Below are 20,389 nucleotides of genomic sequence, written 5' to 3' on the forward strand. Positions count from 1 at the left end.
TGTTGCATTTCACCTTCAAGTGTTTCCTGTTTGGATGATAAATTATATGGCCACCCAAGGCATAAAAGCAAAAGAAAATATCAATGATAAAGAACAGTTTCTGACTAGTCAAGTCTCTTGGCTATAGATCTGGCTGTACAATCCTTACTTGAGGTCAACAAGAAATATAAGGATACTTAAAATACTTCATGACATATACACTTTACTTTTAGGATAAAAAAAAGTGGGAAGCAACTGGAAAACGGTTAGCAGACTCTTAAATTGTTATTAGTAGTAGTGTAAGAAAAAGCACATATTTGTAAAACCCTTCCCGGGAAAGGAAAGGCCACAAACCCAGTGAACATGATAAGATCTGCGCTGAACAAGATGTTGTGGGGACTTTGTTCAGCTGTCACACATGTTGGGAACTGAGACCAGCCAATGTTGAGGGAGGAGTGGGGCGAGAGAACAGAAACGCATTTTCCTCTATTTCCTTATTCTTCCAAGAAAGAATATTCAGAAATTCTAGAGCTGCTTTCTTCATTATTCCATAATATGGGCATATAAGAATAGGTATTTAAGAAGAAAAGATTGGGGAAAGCCTGATTTAAAGTATATTAGAAAACCTTGCATTAGAGGAAAGTAAGACTATGAATTCCTAAAAATTCTATGACTTTCATACCTATATCATAGTATCCTCTTTAATGGCTGAGACTACAAATTAATTAAACTTAATGACTTTAGAGCATTAAAATTGGTGATACTTGACATTAAATGCCGTAATTTAAGAATTGATTTGGCTCCTAACTCCCCAGTGAATCATCCTATTTTCTAGTTTGAAAGATTGGGTCAGTTTGCTCTGTGGTGGGAAGACACACCCTGCATGCCCTGAAGTGGAGTCAGGGCTATTTAAGTGAGGAATTCTTGGGAGACAGCGGGATGACAGTCACTTATGAGCATTTCTTCTTGGCCTCATAGGCTCTGTACGAAGGGGACTGGTGTTGCTGGAGAAAACCCTAGGTCTGCAGGTAATACTGAAAGTAAAACACAGAGCTGCCCAATATTTTGTGAACACCAAGTGCTAATTTCCTTCTTTCCTTATTCAGAGTCCAACTATTACATATCAAGTAAGCAAATACATATTGAGCTCTGATTCTTTATGATGAGGAGCCGGTGATAGGGTACACGAGAAAACATAGTCTGAAGTCACAGTCTTTATATTTCAAAGTGACTGTCTTCTAACTTTACCCCTATATAAGCAAACAAAGCAGTATTACACAAAGACTAGATATATATCAACAGTATGAGATAGCACAGGATTAACTGACAAAAGGATAGAATATAAGGAATATCTGAATGCTTTTGGTAAACAGGTAGTAGAGAAGATCATGTCAAAAACCTCACAAGTGAAAAAACAATTCATAAGAGAAAGATAATCATGGGCTAAGGAGGTTAGAAGCCTCTGTGAAGGAGAAGAACTGTGACTTGGGCCTCAAAGGATTCAAAACCAGAACCACCTACATAAATTGCAGGGTTCAGTGCGAAATGAAAATGTGAGATCCCCTGTTCTAAAAGTATTAAGTATTTTAGATGGCAAGAGAAGATCAGTAAACCAAATATAAGGCCCTCTGAGTGTGGGGCCCTGTGTGGTTACACAAATCACACACCCATGAAGCTGGCCCTGCCTACCATAAGCTATGTAGACAGGGCCTGAAACAAAAAACAACAAAAACACCAAATTGCCTTAAAAACTATGTTTGGTTTTTCAAAAACAAGTCCTTGGGATATGGGGAATTTGAAAGACCATGAATACCTCCATAAACAGTAACCTACGTCTCATGATAAATTCTACCACTGGTTGAGAAATTAGCATAATCTAGAAAATAAAAGGCAGTGTAACTGAGTCTCAAATGCAAAATCCCCAAAAAACCAACTCCACAAGGAGAATGTAGACTTCTTAAAGAATTCCCGGCAAGATAGAGTAAATATATTAAGATAACAATGACTAGTGATATTGTCTGCTTTTGTAACTTACCCATAGTACTAGAGTATTCATCAATCTATCAATGCTTGTCCTTTTAAACTTTGTCTTACCACTATTTTGCATTAGTTTAGTGTCAGGACCTGCCAAACAAAAAAAGTAAATAACTTAGAAATGATATGATTATGTATTCTTATTATTGCTTATGTCAAATGTTTCTGAAATAAAAAATATGTATTTTTCAAAATAATTTAACTTTTATTAAGAGCAGGGACCATTTCGGAGCATTTCCCATAGAAAAACCTTACGAAGAAGAACTTGACCTCTCAGTGGTTCACAACAGCTGCCCTAGCACGAAACGTTACAGCTGAACTGGAGTCCTGAATTAGCCATTCCAAACAAGATCACAGAAATGCAAAGTTTGGGGCTATATCCCATCCAAAGGATGATCCATCCAAAGGATGAAGCACTTCCATCTCTATGATGACAAGAAGCAAATCAGGAGAGTATTTCCCATCAAAAAACCAAGAAATTTCCTCATCTTCAAGCAGGAAGATAAAGGAATGTTCATGGACAAGCATACAAAAAGTAGCTTTCTTTTTCTCTGTGTAAGGAAGATGCAAATAAGGAAACATATGATCATATGTTTATTTCCCTGACTAAAACATAAAAGCACATACACTGCCTTATTTCTAGGGATTTCTCAAGTCTTTACAATGGCAATGCCCCAAGCAGCAAGAGCACTGCTAACACTGACAGCTGACAGTATTTAGAGGAGTTGGGAGAACGTTTCTAGGTTTGGAACACTTTTGAATCCTTAATGAACATTTTGTTGTTGTTGAGGAAGGTCAGTTAAGAAAAACATTCCCATTTGATTGCACATGGTCAACAGGCCCAAAACACATATTAATTTGGTGTCACAATAAACAGGACTTTTAAAATCAAGCACTGGCAATTGAAGCTATGAGTACAATTTGAGTGGCTTTATGAAATGGTGCTACTGTAAGCTTCCTTAGCAAGAAGGGGCCACCTGGGGCTCACAGAAATAAAGCAGAGAAAACAAATATGGTGGGCAAGAAGAATAAGAGACACCTCCTCCCACCCCACCCACCCCCATCATGCACAGTCTTTCCAGAACCCACTCTCCTATTTACAAACAGTGGAAAAAGCTATGGGGTATAAACAGAAAAGATTACAAGATCAAGAAGCCTTTTCCAAAAGGTCTGCTTGACCATTGCAAAGTACAAAATTAATAGCACAGCCAGGGACTTTCTTTCATACTCTTACTCACCATAAAGGCAGATTGATTAATAGATAAAATGACAAAGATGATTAAGATGGGGTTAATAAAGAGAAATTAAGCAGTAGCTTAATTTCTAGCACCCACTGTCTAATTAAAGCTCCAGCATCCTTAAGAATAACATCAAGACATCAGAAGTTCCTTATACAGTGGGGCCACCTGGACTATTTTCAGAGCAATGGTGTTTTCTCCTGGTGAAGTCAACTCCAGAAGTTAACTCTGAAGTCAACTCCAGAGCACTACTTTGCGTGAAATGAAAGCACTGTGCTCATCAAAACATGGAGAATTGTAGACTGTGCCTGTGTGCATTGCAGGAAAGGTTCCCATAGATCTGGCCCTGGGTCATATGCTGTACCTGCAAAAATGACCATTCCAAAACACCAGTTGGTATTTCTCAGGATGCAGCCTCTCAGGATTATCTTTTCATTGTTGAGGGAGTGCTTGCTGTCTTTCCAAGAGAGGATTCCCATGAATTTATCTAACTTGTTGTTAGGTGCCTCACAGACAACAATCCCTGCAAAAAATATATATTAAAAAAGAACACTTTACATCTCACCCAGAATTCTCTTCAGAAGCCCACAGCACTGTTTAACCACGATTTCCTTCTCCTTTAGACAGCATGGGGTTACATATACAGAACTGTGCTAGAAAAAATAAGCTGGGAGGTAGAAAAATGGAAAGCCATCAACTATTTTGAAACATAGCTTTTGTACTGTCCAAATAAAAATAGAAAAAAAACAACAAAAACAGAAACCTTAGGATCCATGGGATATTTTTTCCTTTAAAAAAAAAACTTTACTTCTAGTTTATAGCAAATAATTCTTGAAAAGATAAAGCAGTGACTGTCTGAAAAATTTCTCTTACTCCATCTCTTTGAGCTAAACGTGAACTTTTACACAGTTTCAAATAGCATACTTCCAGTCTCACAACAAAAGTTAACCATCTTTCTAAGCTCATAATCAGGATTTCAGAGGTCCTACTGTATTCCACCAGAGAGAAACCTGTGCCTCATTTGCCACATGTGTCTGAGAATGTGTGCGATTTCTTTCAGCTGTTCTATGCTTCTTATCTTGATTAGATTCAGAGTTCTGGGGGACTCTCAAAGGCACCATATAACTTGCCCCTAACTAACCAGAAGATGTTTCTAGTTTCTTTAATTCCAAACTCATTCCAAACCAAGGCCAAGCCCATTCCAAATCAACAAATCAATTTGTTCCATTATTTCAATATGAAAATATACGTTCAGGATGGGGGTTCTCTAGATAGAAAAAGAAACCAGAAATAATCTTTCACAGACCCTGTCACAAAACATAACTATCAGATTAATATACATATCCACTGCAAACAGGTGAGGTTGAATTATTTTTTTCCTTTTTCCTTTTTTCTTTTAATTGCATTTTAGGTTTTGGGGTACATGTGAAGAACATGCAAGATTGTTGCATAGGTGCATACATGGCAGTGTGATTTGCTGCCTTCCTCCCCTTCACCTATATGTGGCATTTCTCCACATGCTCTCTCTCCCCAACTCCCCATGGCCTGCTGTCCCTCCCCTATTTCCCCCCAACAGACCCCAGTGTGTAGTGCTCCCCTCCCTGTGTCCATGTGTTCTCATTGTTCAACACCCACCTATGAGTCAGAACATGTGGTGTTTGATTTTGTGTTCTTGTGTCAGTTTGCTGAGAATGATGGTTTTCAGGTTCATCCATGTCCCTGCAAAGGACGCAAATTCATCATTTTTGATGAATAATATTCCATGGTGTATACGTGCCACATTTTCCCTGTCCAGTCTATCATCGATGGGCACTTGGGTTGGTTCCAGGTCTTTGCTATTGTAAACTCTGCTGCAATGAACATTCGTGTGCATGTGTCCTTATAGTAGAACGATTTATAATCCTTTGGATATATACCCAGTAATGGGATTGCTGGGTCAGATGGAATTTCTATTTCTAGGTCCTTGAGGAATCGCCACACTGTCTTCCACAATGGTTGAACTAATTTACACTCCCACCAACAGTGTAAAAGTGTTCCTATTTCTCCACATCCTCTCCAGCATCTGTTGTCTCCGGATTTTTTAATGATCGCCATTCTAACTGGCGTGAGATGGTATCTCAATGTAGTTTTGATTTGCATTTCTCTAATGACCAGTGATGATGAGCATTTTTTCATATGTTTGTTGGCCTCATGTATGTCTTCTTTTGTAAAGTATCTGTTCATATCCTTCGCCCATTTTTGAATGGGCTTGTTTTTTTTCTTGTAAATCTGTTTTAGTTCGTTGTAAATTCTGGATATCCGCCCTTTGTCAGATGGGTAAGCTGCAAAAATTTTTTCCCGTTCTGTTGGTTGCCGATTCACTCTATTGACTGTTTCTTTTGCCATGCAGAAGCTGTGGAGTTTGATTAGGTCCCATTTGTCTATTTTGGCTTTTGTTGTCAATGCTTTTGGTGTTTTGGTGATGCAGTCCTTGACTATGCCTATGTCCTGAATGGTTTTGCCTAGATTTTCTTCTATGGTTTTTATGGTGTTAGGTCTTATGTTTAAGTCTTTAATCCATCTGGAGTTAATTTTAGTGTAAGGTGTCAGGAAGGGGTCGAGTTTCTGCTTTCTGCATATGGCTAGCCAGTTTTCCCAACACCATTTATTAAATAGGGAATCCTTTCCCCATTGCTTGTTTTTGTCAGGTTTGTCAAAGATCAGATGGTTGTAGATATGTTGTGTTGCCTCCGAGGCCTCTGTTCTATTCCATTGGTCTATATCTCTGTTTTGGTACCAGTACCATGCTGTTTTGATTACTGTAGCCTTGTAGTAGAGTTTGATGTCCGGTAGTGTGATGCCTCCCACTTTGTTCTTTTTGCTTAGAATTGACTTGGCTATGCAGGCTCTCTTTTGGTTCCATATGAAGTTTAAGGTGGTTTTTTCCAGTTCTGTGAAGGTCTTTGGTAGCTTGATGGGGATAGCGTTGAATCTGTAAATTACTTTGGGCAGTATGGCCATTTTCAAGATATTGATTCTTCCTAACCATGAACATGGCATGTTTCTCCATCTGTTTGTGTCCTCTCTTATTTCGTTGAGCAGTGGTTTGTAGTTCTCCTTGAGGAGGTCCTTTACGTTCCTTGTTAGTTGTATTCCTAGGTATTTTATTCTCTTTGTAGCAATTGCGAATGGCAAGTTCATTCTTGATGTGGCTCTCTTTACGTCTGTTATTGGTGTATAGGAATGCTTGTGATTTTTGCACATTGATTTTGTATCCTGAGACTTGGCATAAGTTGCTTATCAGTTTCAGGAGATTTTGGGCTGAGACGATGGGGTCTTCTAGATATACAATCATGTCGTCTGCAAATAGAGACAATTTGACTTCCTCCTTTCCTATTTGAATATGTTTTATTTCTTTTTCTTGCCTGATTGCTCTGGCTAGAACTTCCAGTACTATATTGAATAGGAGTGGTGAGAGAGGGCATCCTTGTCTGGTGCCAGATTTCAAAGGGAATGCTTCCAATTTTTGCCCATTCAGTATGTTATTGGCTGTTGGTTTGTGGTAAATAGCTTTTATTATTTTTAGATACGTTCTGTCAATACCTAGTTTATTGAGGGTTTTTAGCATAAAGGGCTGTTGAAGTTTGTCAAAGGCCTTCTCTGCATCGATTGAGATAATCGTGTGGTTTTTGTCTTTGTTTCTGTTTATGTGGTGAATTACGTTTATAGACTTACATATGTTGAACCAGCCTTGCATCCCCGGTATGAAGCCTACTTGATCATGGTGGATAAGCGTGGTTTTTTTTTTTGTTTTTTTTTTTTTGAGACGGAGTTTCACTCTTGTTACCCAGGCTGGAGTGCAATGGCGCGATCTCGGCTCACCGCAACCTCCGTCTCCTGGGTTCAAGCAATTCTCCTGCCTCAGCCTCCTGAGTAGCTGGGATTACAGGCACGCGCCACCATGCCCAGCTAATTTTTTGTATTTTTAGTAGAGAGGGGGTTTCACCATGTTGACCAGGATGGTCTCGATCGCTTGACCTCGTGATCCACGCGCCTCGGCCTCCCAAAGTGCTGGGATTACAGGCATCAGCCACCACGCCCGGTCGGTGGATAAGCTTTTTGATGTGCTGTTGCAATTGGCTTGCCAGTATTTTATTGAAGATTTTTGCATCTATGTTCATCATGGATATTGGCCTGTAGTTTTCTTTTCTTGTTGAGTCTCTGCTGGGTTTTGGTATCAGGATGATGTCGGTCTCATAAAATGATTTGGGAAGGATTCCCTCTTTTTGGATTATTTGGAATAGTTTCACAAGGAATGGTACCAGCTCCTCTTTGTATGTCTGGTAGAATTCGGCTGTGAACCCATCTGGACCTGGGCTTTTTTGGGGTGGTAGGCTCTTAATTGCTTCCTCGACTTCAGACCTTGTTATTGGTCTATTCAGGGTTTCGACTTCTTCCTGGTTTAGGCTTGGGAGGAGGCAAGTGTCCAGGAATTTATCCACTTCTTCCAGGTTTCCTAGTTTATGTGCATAGAGTTGTTTGTAATAATCTCTGATGATGGTTTGAATTTCTGTGGAATCTGTGGTGATATCCCCTTTATCATTTTTTATTGCATCTATTTGGTTATTCTGTCTTTTCTTTTCTATTAATCTGGCTAGTGGTCTATTTTGTTGATCTTTTCAAAAAACCAGCTCCTGGATTTATTGATTTTTTGAAGGACTTTTTGTGTCTCTATCTCCTTCAGTTCTGCTCTGATCTTAGTTATTTCTTGTCTTCTGCTAGGTTTTCAGTTTTTTTGATCTTGCTCCTCTAGCTCTTTCAATTTTGATGATAGGGTGTCAATTTTAGATCTCTCCTTTCTTCTCATGTGGGCACTTATTGCTATATATTTTCCTCTAGAGACTGTTTTAAATGTGTCCCAGAGATTCTGGTATGTTGTGTCTTCATTCTCGTTCGTTTCGAAGAACATCTTTATTTCTGCCTTCATTTCATTGTTTATCCAGTCAACATTCAGGAGAACGTTGTTCATTTTCCATGAAGCTGTGCGGTTCTGGGTTGGTTTCTAAATTCTGAGTTCTAACTTGATTGCACTGTGGTCTGAGAGACTGTTTGTTATGATTTCCATTCTTTTGCATTTGCTTAGGAGTGATTTACTTCCAATTATGTGGTCAATTTTAGAGTAGGTGTGATGAGGTTGAATTTCTATACATAGGTACAAAGACACAAAAGGACAGAACAGAAGGAGAGAGGGACAGAGGGAGGAAGGAAAAGAGAGGGGAGGTATGAAAAAGGAAACTGTGGGTAGATCTAATCAGGGTTTGAGCCAGAGTCAGAAGTGAGATTACCACCTACAAGGTTCTCTCTCTCAAAAACAAACAGAGAAAAAATACATTTACATTTAATCAGAAGTCAAAAGGACAAGTTGGAAAATAAAACGTAGCATTTGGAAAATAAAAAGAAGACTGTTATCTTTAGCACTGATTAGGGGACCACGTAAGCCTAGAGATCCTCTATATTACACTGACTCCATCCACTCTCCAAGCTGCCTTCTGAATGAAAGAGGCTTCTTATGTGGGTCCCCTTTCTCCCTAGCATGCTCCCTTTAAAACTCTTAGACCAAGGTAATAGCAGCCAGTTGCCACGTGGCCAGTCACTCTTGACCAACAAGATCACAAACAGACCATGCATTAAAAAAGCAAAAGCAAATAAAACTGTGAAAGGAATGAGGGACTTATGGCCTCAGGACTGCTTTTCCAACCTCCACCTGCCTCTCCCCAATATAACAGAAGTTCTGCCTAAAGCCTCCCCACTTAAGGCACTCACTAGCAGTTTCCCAGACATCCATATTTTCCACTGCTAAATAAAAACTGCTGGCAGGAGGATTTGGATAAGAAAAATAACCTTGCCAAGGGAAGGGGCAGAATTCTGGTTAGCTCCATTATAGCCTATCACTGATAGTAAAAAGTAAATCAAAACTGATTTAAACTGGCTCTACTTGTTTGGACAACTACATTATAGATGAGGAAACGTTTTCTAAATCCCTGACTTCTTATCTTTTTTTTCTTCATCAATAATTTTCTCTCTGAATAGTAAAATCTTGACTTGGCTATCACCAGCAAAATCTACATAAAATAACAGGTTGACAGCAATGCTTAAAGTTTATTACAGATTCCTAACCCAACACTCAATTTCTCAGGCTTCAAACTTAGCCACTTAAAAAAAAAAATGTGCTTTGGGCAAAAACAACATGATACGCAATTCCTGCCAATAGGAATATAAAAAACAGGTTCATTTGATCATTTCTATTGTCATAAGAAAAGACTGACATGGAGGCAAATGCAGCCTTAAACATGTTGGCTCGCTCCTCCCTGGCCTCACAAGGGTGTGGTTCCAGACAGGAACAGGCAGTAAGCCCAAGGGGTTCTGCCTGGGTTCTTGGAGGCTAAGCCCCAATTCAGTCTTCTCAAAGAGTGTGGTCCCGGTGATGTAAGTTCTAAATACAGAGCCCAGTCAAAACAAAATGGTGGGAATAAAGCCAAACTACGTTTGTTTTTATCATCAGAAGTGCTCGGCTTCCCCTTTTTAAGCCCTATTAGCATAAAATACATGCTTCCCACTTTCTGTTGTACCACTTTCCAAAAGGGATGAACAAGCTTCTTTGAAGGGAGCACTGTATTCACCTCTGTATTCCTATAACCTATTACACTAGCTACATAATAGGATCTTTGTTGAAGAGATGGATAGAAAAAATTTCAGATGATTTCAAGAGAGAGGTTGGGAGATGAGATGGATATTAGAGCATATCTAAGAAAAATGGAAAAAGTGGGTGTATTTCCATGATAGTAATGAAGGACTGGAAAACTAAATAGCCCAGGAACAACTAGAGGGCTTAATTTGGCCTAAATCTGACTGGAGCCAAGTATATCTGACAGTACTGAAAACAGGTGATAGCATTAAAGTGCATTAGAAGCAACCAAAAAGAAATCCTAGCCGTGAAGCATAACAAGGATGAGGGAAAAACTCTCTTAGGACCCTTCTTCCTTTTGCTAGTTCAATCAGAGAAGACAAAGAGGCAGAAAATGATCAGCTTGACAATCAATGAGGAAACAGTTTAGGAAAAATCACATCATTTCTCACAGTCATTTACTGAATATATGACTGGAGCAAAAAGTCATCTTTAATGGGCAATAATAAATCTGAAAAAAAGTCATGTCAATAATGAGATGTAAATACAATCAAACTAGCTAGTCATATCTGTTTGACCCTCTGAAGAGAAGACACGAAAGCAGATTGCAATTTTTCCATTTTACAATCACACAGAAATGCTCTAGACCCATACTGAACAAAATCTACAAGATCTCAATCTGGACCTTCCTAAGCATTCTATATTTAGTCAGCTGGATGGTTGGTTAATCAGCAACTTGACAGACTTCTCAAGCTAAGTATTTACCTCAAAGTGAAAGTCTGCAGTTTATCATAAAAATGGAACTCAGTGCTGGATATTCTATGATTTTCCAGAGAAGCTGGCTTCATCTCTTTATGTATATTACTAATAGAAATAATTCTTGATTATCTGTACTTCAACTCTTCTATAAGACAAATTATCCAGCAAATAAAACATCAATATTTCTGTTCAAGAATTTCTCTAGCCAAGAGTTTCTTAACATTTTAGATATTGCCCACTACTGTTTGCCCTGATGATTGTGACAAATATTTATTTTTGTCTTAGAAAGAAGAGTGTCATCTTCCTATTTTCTAAAGCTTCTTTATTCTTCAATCACCAAGGTTCACCCAGCCATCATTACCACCATATTGGCCATGTCAGCACCAGCAGTAAAGAGGGAAGTTATTCTTCACACCATCTATAGTTAATCTATGCCTCATGTCAGCTGTGCTGTTGGGCTGTGCTCCTGCCCAGGTGAATGAGAAAACTATCTGGTAAGCAAAAAAACTCACAAGATGCTAACCAAGCTATTTTATTTTTTTAACCAAAAAGAGATGCTTATTTTTCCATGTTTTAATTACACACATGCTATTCTTTAGAAAGAACCACAAAATACACAAGGATTCCTGAATAAAAAGTCAACCTTTCCCTTGTTCAGAATTCAGCATTAACAGTCATACAAAATATGTAAACTTGTCATGAGTTGCAGAAAACAGATCTCAGTTCAGTCAGTAACAATATGCAAAAGATTCTTAAACACATTGGGACAATTTACATCCGGGGCTTTCCCCAAGGAATAAGAACGTCCAGTTTACATAATAATAATTGACAAGTATTTCAGTTACTTGTTTACAAAGGCTTTTCAATTCCCATAAGATTTTAACATGAAAATCAAGGCCCACTCAATCTCTTTTTATATTATATTTGATCTATAATATTAGATCAAGTTATGTATCTTTTCTTACAAAATTTGAAAGACTATAAATCTTTTTTTTTCTGATGTTTGAAATGTATAAAAATATTTGTATGAGAACTTTTCAAATAAATGGATTTACCTGCCAAAACCCAACTCTCTTGTGTGCACTGGTCTCTACAGTTGGCCAAGTCTTCTATAAACTCTCATCAGGGATCCTGACATTAAAAATCACTGAGATCATTGCCATTTTTTAAAAATACGATGACCTCATCCTTGTCCTGGATGGACTTGATCTCTTGTAACTAATTTTGCACCTTTAGGTTTAGAATATTTTAAAATTTTATTTATTACCCTAATCAGAATCTAAGCTCTTGTGCTAACTTTCCCTAACTCTCCAATGCTCTCTTTCTACTTTAGTTTACAACCTGGGCTTTTGTGTCCTTTGTAAAATAGGCTTTGCCGGAAGTCCAGGGTTTATATTCTGGCTTCTCCACTTAACAGCAATATAACCTTAAGAAAGTTAATCAGTTTACCTGGGTCTCGGGTTCTTTATCCATAAATTAAGTTAACAATAATCTCTTCCTTCAGGAGCTGTAAGGGTTTAGTAAGATAATGTGTGAAATTACTCTGCATGGTGCCTGGGTACATAGTGAGTTCTTGCTCACATATCAACATTGCGTTTAGGGCCTGAGAACTTTAGGACCTTTACCATATCAAAGGCTTCTTTAGGGATAAGCCCTCTCAAGTCTATCTTCTCCCCTGGGAAATAAGCTCTATAGAAGCATGGACTGAGCCTGACTTATTAACCACTGTATCCCAGGTTTAACAAATCCCTTGGCCTTGTGTTAAATATACATTTGCTGAATGAATGAATGGGTGAATACATGAAAGAAATAAGCCCACCAGAAAGACACTATCTTTCAGTATAGATCCAAAAGTGAGGAGACAGAGACTCATCAGAGACATCCTGAGGTTTCAACCCAACTCAGTTGTGACTCTATGTGTTCAAAACTTGGAAACCCCAGTGGGAACTTCTCTGGGGACAGGAGTGGGAAATTCAGGTATTCAGATACTCGGAGGATGTGCTTTTATTATTCAAGGACAGAAAACTGTAATTTGGTGCTAGAGAAAGTATTTTGGCAAGTCTCAGAAGAAAAATCACACAGTAACTAGAAGCAAAAAATAATGCCATACCCAGATTTACCCAGAAGTCACAAATTAAAACATATACTTAGCACAAATAGAACATGGTAAAGAGTGTCCCTCACATATCTGCCTCATTGATTATACCTTGCCAAAACTAGCCATGGCATTTCCAAACATACACAATGCTGATATCCTATTTTAATTTAAACTAAAGGATACAAAATCTAGTTTTGATTCCCATGAGGCAAGAAAGTCTTTTTCAAATCACCAGAGGAAAATCTGAAATCTATTGATATTTCATTAGGACAAAGGTGAATAAAGAAGACACAAAAGAGGGAGTAGAAAAAGAACACAGCAAAGGATCAAAAGAACTTTGATCATATATGGAGAGATAATTTATAATTCTACATACTTTGCTTTCCATCTTGTACTTAAGAGGCGCTTAATAAACAGGCTTTAAGTAATGAGAGAGTGATGAAAACAGATAAAGAATGACAGAAAAGAGACACTGCAGGTGAAGAAAATAACATAAAAAGTGAAGGAGGAAGGTGAAATGAGAACAGTAAGAAAGACTACAGAAAGGAAAGAGAAGAATGGTGAAAAGGAGTAGTTAGAAAACCATGTGCGGATAGTGGCTAATTGCGAGAGTGTGTGTCTATGTGTGAAATAAAGATATTAAAACTGAAATGTGTAAATTAGGACTTGGAAAGAAGCAGATGGAGAAAAAATTGAAGGCCACAGGAAAGCAAAAGCAATCATGGGAAGGATTTAGGGTTTATTAACTTTCCAAATTCTTTCAAAGACTTCCATACCACATCTTGCATCATCCTCTTGGTCTTTAAATTTGGCTGCTAACTGGGGGGGAATCTAATTTGTATATTGTTTCTAATTTATTTTCCCTTAATTCGTCTATTCATTCTTCTGATGCTTTCTTAGAAACAGGAAATTATATTTCTATTTATTAGGATAAACTCACAAAACACCCTGTTGCCTTGAACTTTAAGGTAGATTGAAACGCAACCAGAGATTTTAAAATGAAAAAGTAAACTTAACAGAAGCCTGGATTTTAGCCCAGAAGTGTAACAGACTCATGAACTTGGCATTACATGTTTTCTGAAAAGCTGACCACAGTTTAAGTATATATAATCATAAAAAAGAGAGGTCTGTGCTGCCTTTATTTGGGAAAACAATTATTCATTGGGGATTTGGTGAGTTGCCTATTCTGTATGAAGCAAATTGAAGTCATATCTAGTAAGTAATAATTATTAACACACCTTAAAAGTAAATTTTATGAAGTATTTTTAAATGGCTATTTTTATATATAAGCAAGTCCTTTAACTTCTCAAGACCTGTTACCTCAACTGTAAAATCTTAGGGGAGGAAGTGCTTTCAGCCTGAGCAGTACCACTTGTATTGGTTTAAATTTGGAGCTACTTTGTTCCATTTCCTTAGTTCAGAAAGGATCTGAAGTAAAGACATTCTAAAACCACCATGACAGATGGTCCATCTCCTAGACACCTGCCTTCCAGGAGGAGAGGATCCAGCACTCCTTCTTGGTCCTACAAAGCCACCTCAGGAAGCTTAAGCTTCCTCTTCACCCCATGGTTTCACACTCCCTTTCCAATCTCTTTACGTCAGGCCTTTCCTTTGCCCTCCCATGCTTTTCTGTGGCCTGATGCTGGTCTTCGTCTCTGCCCTCCACTGGAACTTGTGACTATTTATTCATTCAGCAGGGATTTACTGAGCACCTACTATGTGCTAGATATTGTTCTAGGAGCTTGGCATACATCAGTGAATAAAGCAAAGATCCTTGTGTAGATTACACTGAAGCAGATAAAGATGGACAATAAATAACTTTAAAAATAAATGAATTGTCCATGTACCAGATAGTGCTAAGTGCTAGAAGAAGAAGAAGAAGCCAAGCAGAGTATGGTGGATTGAGAGTGTAAGGAGTCATGCTGAAGAGAGGGATATTTAGCCCCAGTCCTGCAGTTCCATGTAAGAAAGTCACCTAATCCAGCCTGGCTCCTTATGCATTATCCTGACATCGCCTTACATGGCCATGATTCTTGGAGGATGTGGTAGAGACAGTTAATGCTCAACAAGTATTCATATTTGTTATTTCCTAGCCTCCCTTACAGTTAAGTCAGGGCCAGGTGACACTGTTAGCCAATGAATCATGAGAAGAAAAAGAATTTAAAAGCCATTGAGTCTCTTTCATCTTACTCTTAGCCTGATGCAGTGACCTCAGATGCCATTAGTTTAGATACTGTGGCTCCATGATGAAAAAGGTCACCCAGCTCACTCAGAATGTGACATGAGCAAGAATAAACCTTTACTGTGTTTATGCCACTAAGATGGCAGGGTTGTTTGTAACTGCATCATAGTGTAGCCTATCTGGGCAAACATCTAGGAAAGAATGGGACCTCAATAATTTTAACAATCATGTTCTGCTTTTTGATGGTTAACAACACTAAAAATCATGAATTTCTACTTCCTCATAGATTGATAGAGGTATAAAAGTACAATTCTGCCAAGAAAGAAATAAGTAATACTAAATTATATTTAGCTGACCCTTTTAGGACTCCATAAATATTCAATGAGGTACTTTAAGCAAATATTTTAATTCATGAACAAAATTTACTTCTCTTGGATTCACATAACAGTAGAATTTCATTGAAAAAATTACTCAGTAGAAAATGTGCAATCTGTTTTATTCTAATCAAAATATTTCTTGGACCATTCAGTTTCCTGGCTACTTCCCTGACTTAAATCTCAATTTGGAGGAATATTTTTTCTATAAACATCTGTTATAAAAGCACTCATTTAAGAGAAATTAAAATATTAACAGAATCCAGACAGACTTTATAAGCAAATGCAAAGCACAGGAAATGTAAGCTCTAAGCTCTGCACTGGAGAAATTTTACAATATAAACTTGCCTGTGCTTTAACTCATGTGATTATGCTAAGACTCTTGTCCATGTTTTCCTAAGTGTATACCCCAAAAACACATTTTAAAAGACTGTCTCAAACTCATGAAAATTCATTAGTAAATAAAGCCAATCTGAATGGATAAACTAATATTCGGGGCCAGACTGACAAGTAGGCAAAGCAAGAGACCATTAAAGAATGAAAGGAAGACTCCAAAGATTCTCTCTGCAGCCTATCATGGTGCCTAAAATCCTATAATCAGTGTCTCTTTTCTTTCTCTTAAAGTATGGTGTTTCTCTGTGGTGTCTTAATCATAAACACAGCTATCCCTAGAATGGACAACATCGGGAGGTCATTCCATGAATACATAAGATTAACAGAATAGAACAAGACATAGGCAGAAAAGGAGAGGCAAGAGAGATTAAAGATCAAGGGACCAGCTGAACAGTATGAAGATAGAGATAGCAAAATCATGGTCTGAAATCAAAGGCAACAGATGACCAACTGATTAATAAATCAGAATATTCTTCTTGAACACCTAGTATCTTCAAGACATTATGTCAAGCACCATGCAAGGTACAGAAATATATGAGGCGGGATGACTGTTTTCATGAAGTTTGAGGTCTGGTAGTTAGTCTTTGTTATGGAGCCAGAAAATCAATGGGTGGTTAGACCTAGAGCTAGAAATAAAAGGGTAGCCAATATTCCTCCTCAGCAAGTCTGTATATGGCTCCAGAAAGGCCAACATCAGACAAGAAAAGGGCATTATGGGACTGAAGGAAAATGATATCTAAAAAGAAAACAAGCATGAAATGAACGATGAACTGATAAAGCCATTCTCCCCTTGGCAAACATTTTTACTCTTTTCAGCATGAGAAGAAATTACAGGCTTTGTTGCCTGGAGAATCGTATGTCCTCCCACCAAATAAAAAGAATCATAAATTGGATCTCAGATAATTAGTTTGTTGCATTGCTTTTTGGTTTTGAGGCTTTTGTTTATCTTTTTAAGACACTTACCATCAAACCTTGCAAGTCTGCTAATATCTGCTCCAAGTTCTGAAGTAACTGATAGTGCCTGGCGGACTTTTAGGTTCGTTTCCCTGTGAAATTATTGACATGACATGAATTTTATTTACAGAATAGCCCAACAGCATCCTACCAAAGCAATCAGGTGGGTGCAGCACACACAAAGCCAAACCTGAGATCCAAGAAACCCCCTTTAAATGTCATTCACACTTTGCACACTGTTTCAGGAAAGTGGGCAGGGCTTCTTGGGCTCCTAAACATTGGCATTCTACCCATGGTACATCTTTGTAACAACACACTGAACTGTTTTTCAGTTTGAAAGAACAGAGGACATAATAAATATGGTTTCATTTGAACCTACTCAGACATCATGCATGAGTTACAAAACATTCAGAACAAGAACACAATTGCCAACTAAAGGAGGCTAACATCACTCCAGAGTCTATTATCTAGATAGAAGTTTTACTTGCAAAAGATGGTCATGGAAAATTTCACAGTAGCTAAAATTTAAATGGGAAAAGGAATACAGCTTTCGTTTTCTTGGAGAATCAATCCAAGAAACCCGTAAATCTAAAATAGCCAATTCGAACAACCTCAGCAAGTCATGTGAGTTGGGCATCTTCTTATAGATGGGACCACACATACATTGGACAGATGGCTCTCTAATATTCATAAATGCCAGCAGTGAAGATTCTACAGGCATCACTTACATCTTGTGTTTAAGGGCTTGCCATCCCAGTTTTCTCACTGAATTCAGCCTAATTTTCTTCTACTGTAGCTTAAGATCAGTTATCAGAGCTCTATCTTTTAAGGAAATGTTTAGTGGTATGTTCATTCGCTCAACAAATATTGATTAAATATATACCTTAGTCACCCAAAATACTCAGTGCTCCCCCAAGAGGAGGAAACTTGTTTCCTCTTGGGGGAAACAAGTGGTAGGTAAAAAAGCAAATATCACTGTGTGGAATTTTGTGCAAACCCATTAAATAACTCATTTTAGACAGCCAAAAAGTGGGTACCTAAGAAGGCATCCAATCTTAACCTTCCATAAATGAGTTTCACAATGATGTAGGACAATATGAGTCCAACTCAAAGAATATCCATTGCTAAAAATAACTTTCTTCAGGAAAGACTAAGTTGGATGTATAATTGAAGCTAGTTTGTTTAAAAGTAATCTTACTAATCAAAAATCTGCTGATTCCTAGGAGTAGAGATGACCTAGGAATTGAGATAGTCAAGAACTTCACAGATGAAGAAGAAATTGAGCTGGGCTTGACAGACAAGAGTGAGGTGTTATAAAGCCTAAAGGGCCAATATGTCCATCCACTTAAACAACTGTTCAAAAACAGTCACACCAAAAAAGCCAGATAGCCATAGTTCTTTAGCGCTGATCTACATCATGTCATTCATCAACGTTTATCATCATTTTCAGTTACTTCCTCAGGATCCTCTCCACTATCTCACTTCTACCTTCAAATATGAAAAAAAAAAAAAAAAGGGAAGAATAATCACACATAGGCCTTGTCAATACTTCTAAAAAGTCTTTTTCAAGACTCCTGATTAATGCCTTCAGTATCATTCCCCACTCTTCCTTAATCTGCCTGAGTATCTTAATAAACTTCAAAGTGATTTTCAGCGTAAGAAACAATACCAAAAGATACTGAACACTCCTTATTCAGAATTGCATCTTACTAGTTTCACATCTTGCAAAACTATAGTATAATATCACAACCAAAATATTGATATTGAAATAGTTAAGATACAGAACATTTCTATCACCATGGGATCCCTCAGGTTGTGCTCTGCAGCCATATCCACCTCCCTGCCTTTCCCACCCCATCTTAACACCTGCCAACTACTAATCTGTTCTCTATTTCCGTAATTTTGCCTTTTCAAAAGGCAAAATTTTATAGAGTTAGACTGTATGTGACCTTTGGGATTGGCTATTTTTAGTCAGTATAATTCTCTGAAGATTCATCCAGAGTGTTACATGTATCAGTAGTTCACTCGTTTTTATTGCTAAGTAGCATTCCATGGTATGGATGTACAACAGTTATTCAACCATTGACTTATTGAAGGATATTCAAGTTGTTTCCAGTTTTGGGGTGTTATGAATAAAGCCACCATAAACATTCACATACAGGTTTTTGTACAAACATGTCTTCATTTCTCTGGGATAAATGCCTAGGGGTGAAATTGTTGGGTTTTATGTTAGCTGCATGTTCAGTTTTTAAGAAACTAGAAAACCATTTTCCAGAGTGATTGTAGCATTTTACATTCCCACCCATGACATATGAGTGATCCTCTTTCCCTGCTTCCTTGCTAGCACTTGGAATTGTCACTCTTTTTTACACTGGCCATTCTGATAGGTCTGTAGCGAGATCTCAGTGTAGTTTTAATTTGTATTTCCCTAGTAGTTAATGAGGTTAAGCATCTTTTCATGTACTTATTTGCCATTTGTATGTCCTCTTTGTTGAAATGTCTCTTTATATCATTTGCCCATTTTCAAATTGGATGGTTTTTCTTTTTACTATTGAGTTTTAAGAGGTTTTTTTTTAAAAAAATATATTCAAGATAAAAGTCCCTGTTTAAACAGATGTTTCCAAATAATTTCTTCCAGTCTGTAACTTATTTTTAAGTCCTCCTAACAGGCACTTTTCTGGAACAAAAATTTTTAATTTTATGAAGTTCAGTTTATTACAGTTTCCTTTTATGAATTATGCTTTTTGTGTTAAGTCTAAGAATCTGACTAGCCAGCCCTAGATTTCAAAGATTTCTCCCTATTTTTTTCTCAAAGCTTTTTATACTTTATATTTGAAATCAATTTCCGTAATACTTACTGAGCTATTCAAATTACCTATTTCATATTAAGTGTAGTTTCTGGTTTTTTGAGAAAGTGGTCCACTTCTTCTAAATTGTCAAATTTATGTGTGCACAGTTGTTAGTAGTATTTCTATTTTACCTTTAAAATATCTTCAGGATATATATCAAGTTCCCATTGTTCATGCATAATATTGCTAATTTGCTAATTTGTGCTTTCTCTTTTTTTCTTTATCAATATTCTTAGAGGTTTGTCACTTGTATTAATGTTTGCAAATAACTAGCTCTGTGTCGTTGATTTTCTTTATTTTTTTCAAGTCAATTTCTGCTGTCATCTTTATTATCTCCTTCCTTCTGCTTCTTGGGTTTATTTTGCTGTTTTCTAGGTTCTTGAAATGAAAGATTAGATTATTGATTTGAGAATTTTTCTCTTTTCAAATGTATGCCATCAATGCTTCTCTCAAAACTGTTTTAGTTGTGTCTAAACTGTTCTGCCCAAACCAGGATAGGGTCCCACAGACTAAAGCACTATTCATATAGCTCAATATGGCAATAATTTGGAAGGCACCAGTTAAAACCATGGACTCTGGTGTCAGACGGCCAGGTTCGAGTCCTGGCTTCACTCGTCAGATGTTTTAGGCAAATTACCTAGGCTCTCTAAGTCTTGATTTCATTGTCTATACAATAGGGCTTATATAGTTCCTGTATCAGGATTAAATGATAAATTCCATCTAAAGAACACAAATACATAGTGTCATTAAAATGTGAGCATTCAATAAATGTTTTTATGCCAGCAGACAAATCCTCTGAAACAGAACTGCTATATGGTCTATAACTAAATTCTAAATTAATATCAACATCAAAACTACATCATAT

General features: G+C 37.5%; 1 protein-coding gene across 16 annotated transcripts in view; it reads right to left on the reverse strand.

Annotated features, from left to right (window-relative positions):
* The window catches only part of ATP8B4 (ATPase phospholipid transporting 8B4 (putative)), a 397,582-nt gene that overhangs the window by 255,623 nt on the left and 121,570 nt on the right, over positions 1-20,389 (reverse strand). For all 16 annotated transcript variants that reach the window (XR_001105656.2, XR_001105657.2, XM_012442214.3 and 13 more), the window contains 3 exons: positions 16,685-16,767; positions 3,616-3,774; positions 2,015-2,103 (listed from right to left, as the gene is read on the reverse strand). Coding sequence is in view for 14 of the 16 variants with exons in the window: in XM_012442214.3 (XP_012297637.1) it covers positions 2,015-2,103; positions 3,616-3,774; positions 16,685-16,767 (331 nt within the window). In the remaining 2 variants the exon portion in view is untranslated. The remainder of the gene's footprint in view (positions 1-2,014; positions 2,104-3,615; positions 3,775-16,684; positions 16,768-20,389) is intronic.

This window comes from Aotus nancymaae, unplaced genomic scaffold (assembly GCF_030222135.1).
Source record: "Aotus nancymaae isolate 86718 unplaced genomic scaffold, 86718_ANA_hifiasm-v0.15.2.pri h1tg000062l, whole genome shotgun sequence".
NCBI classification, from domain to species: domain Eukaryota; kingdom Metazoa; phylum Chordata; class Mammalia; order Primates; family Aotidae; genus Aotus; species Aotus nancymaae.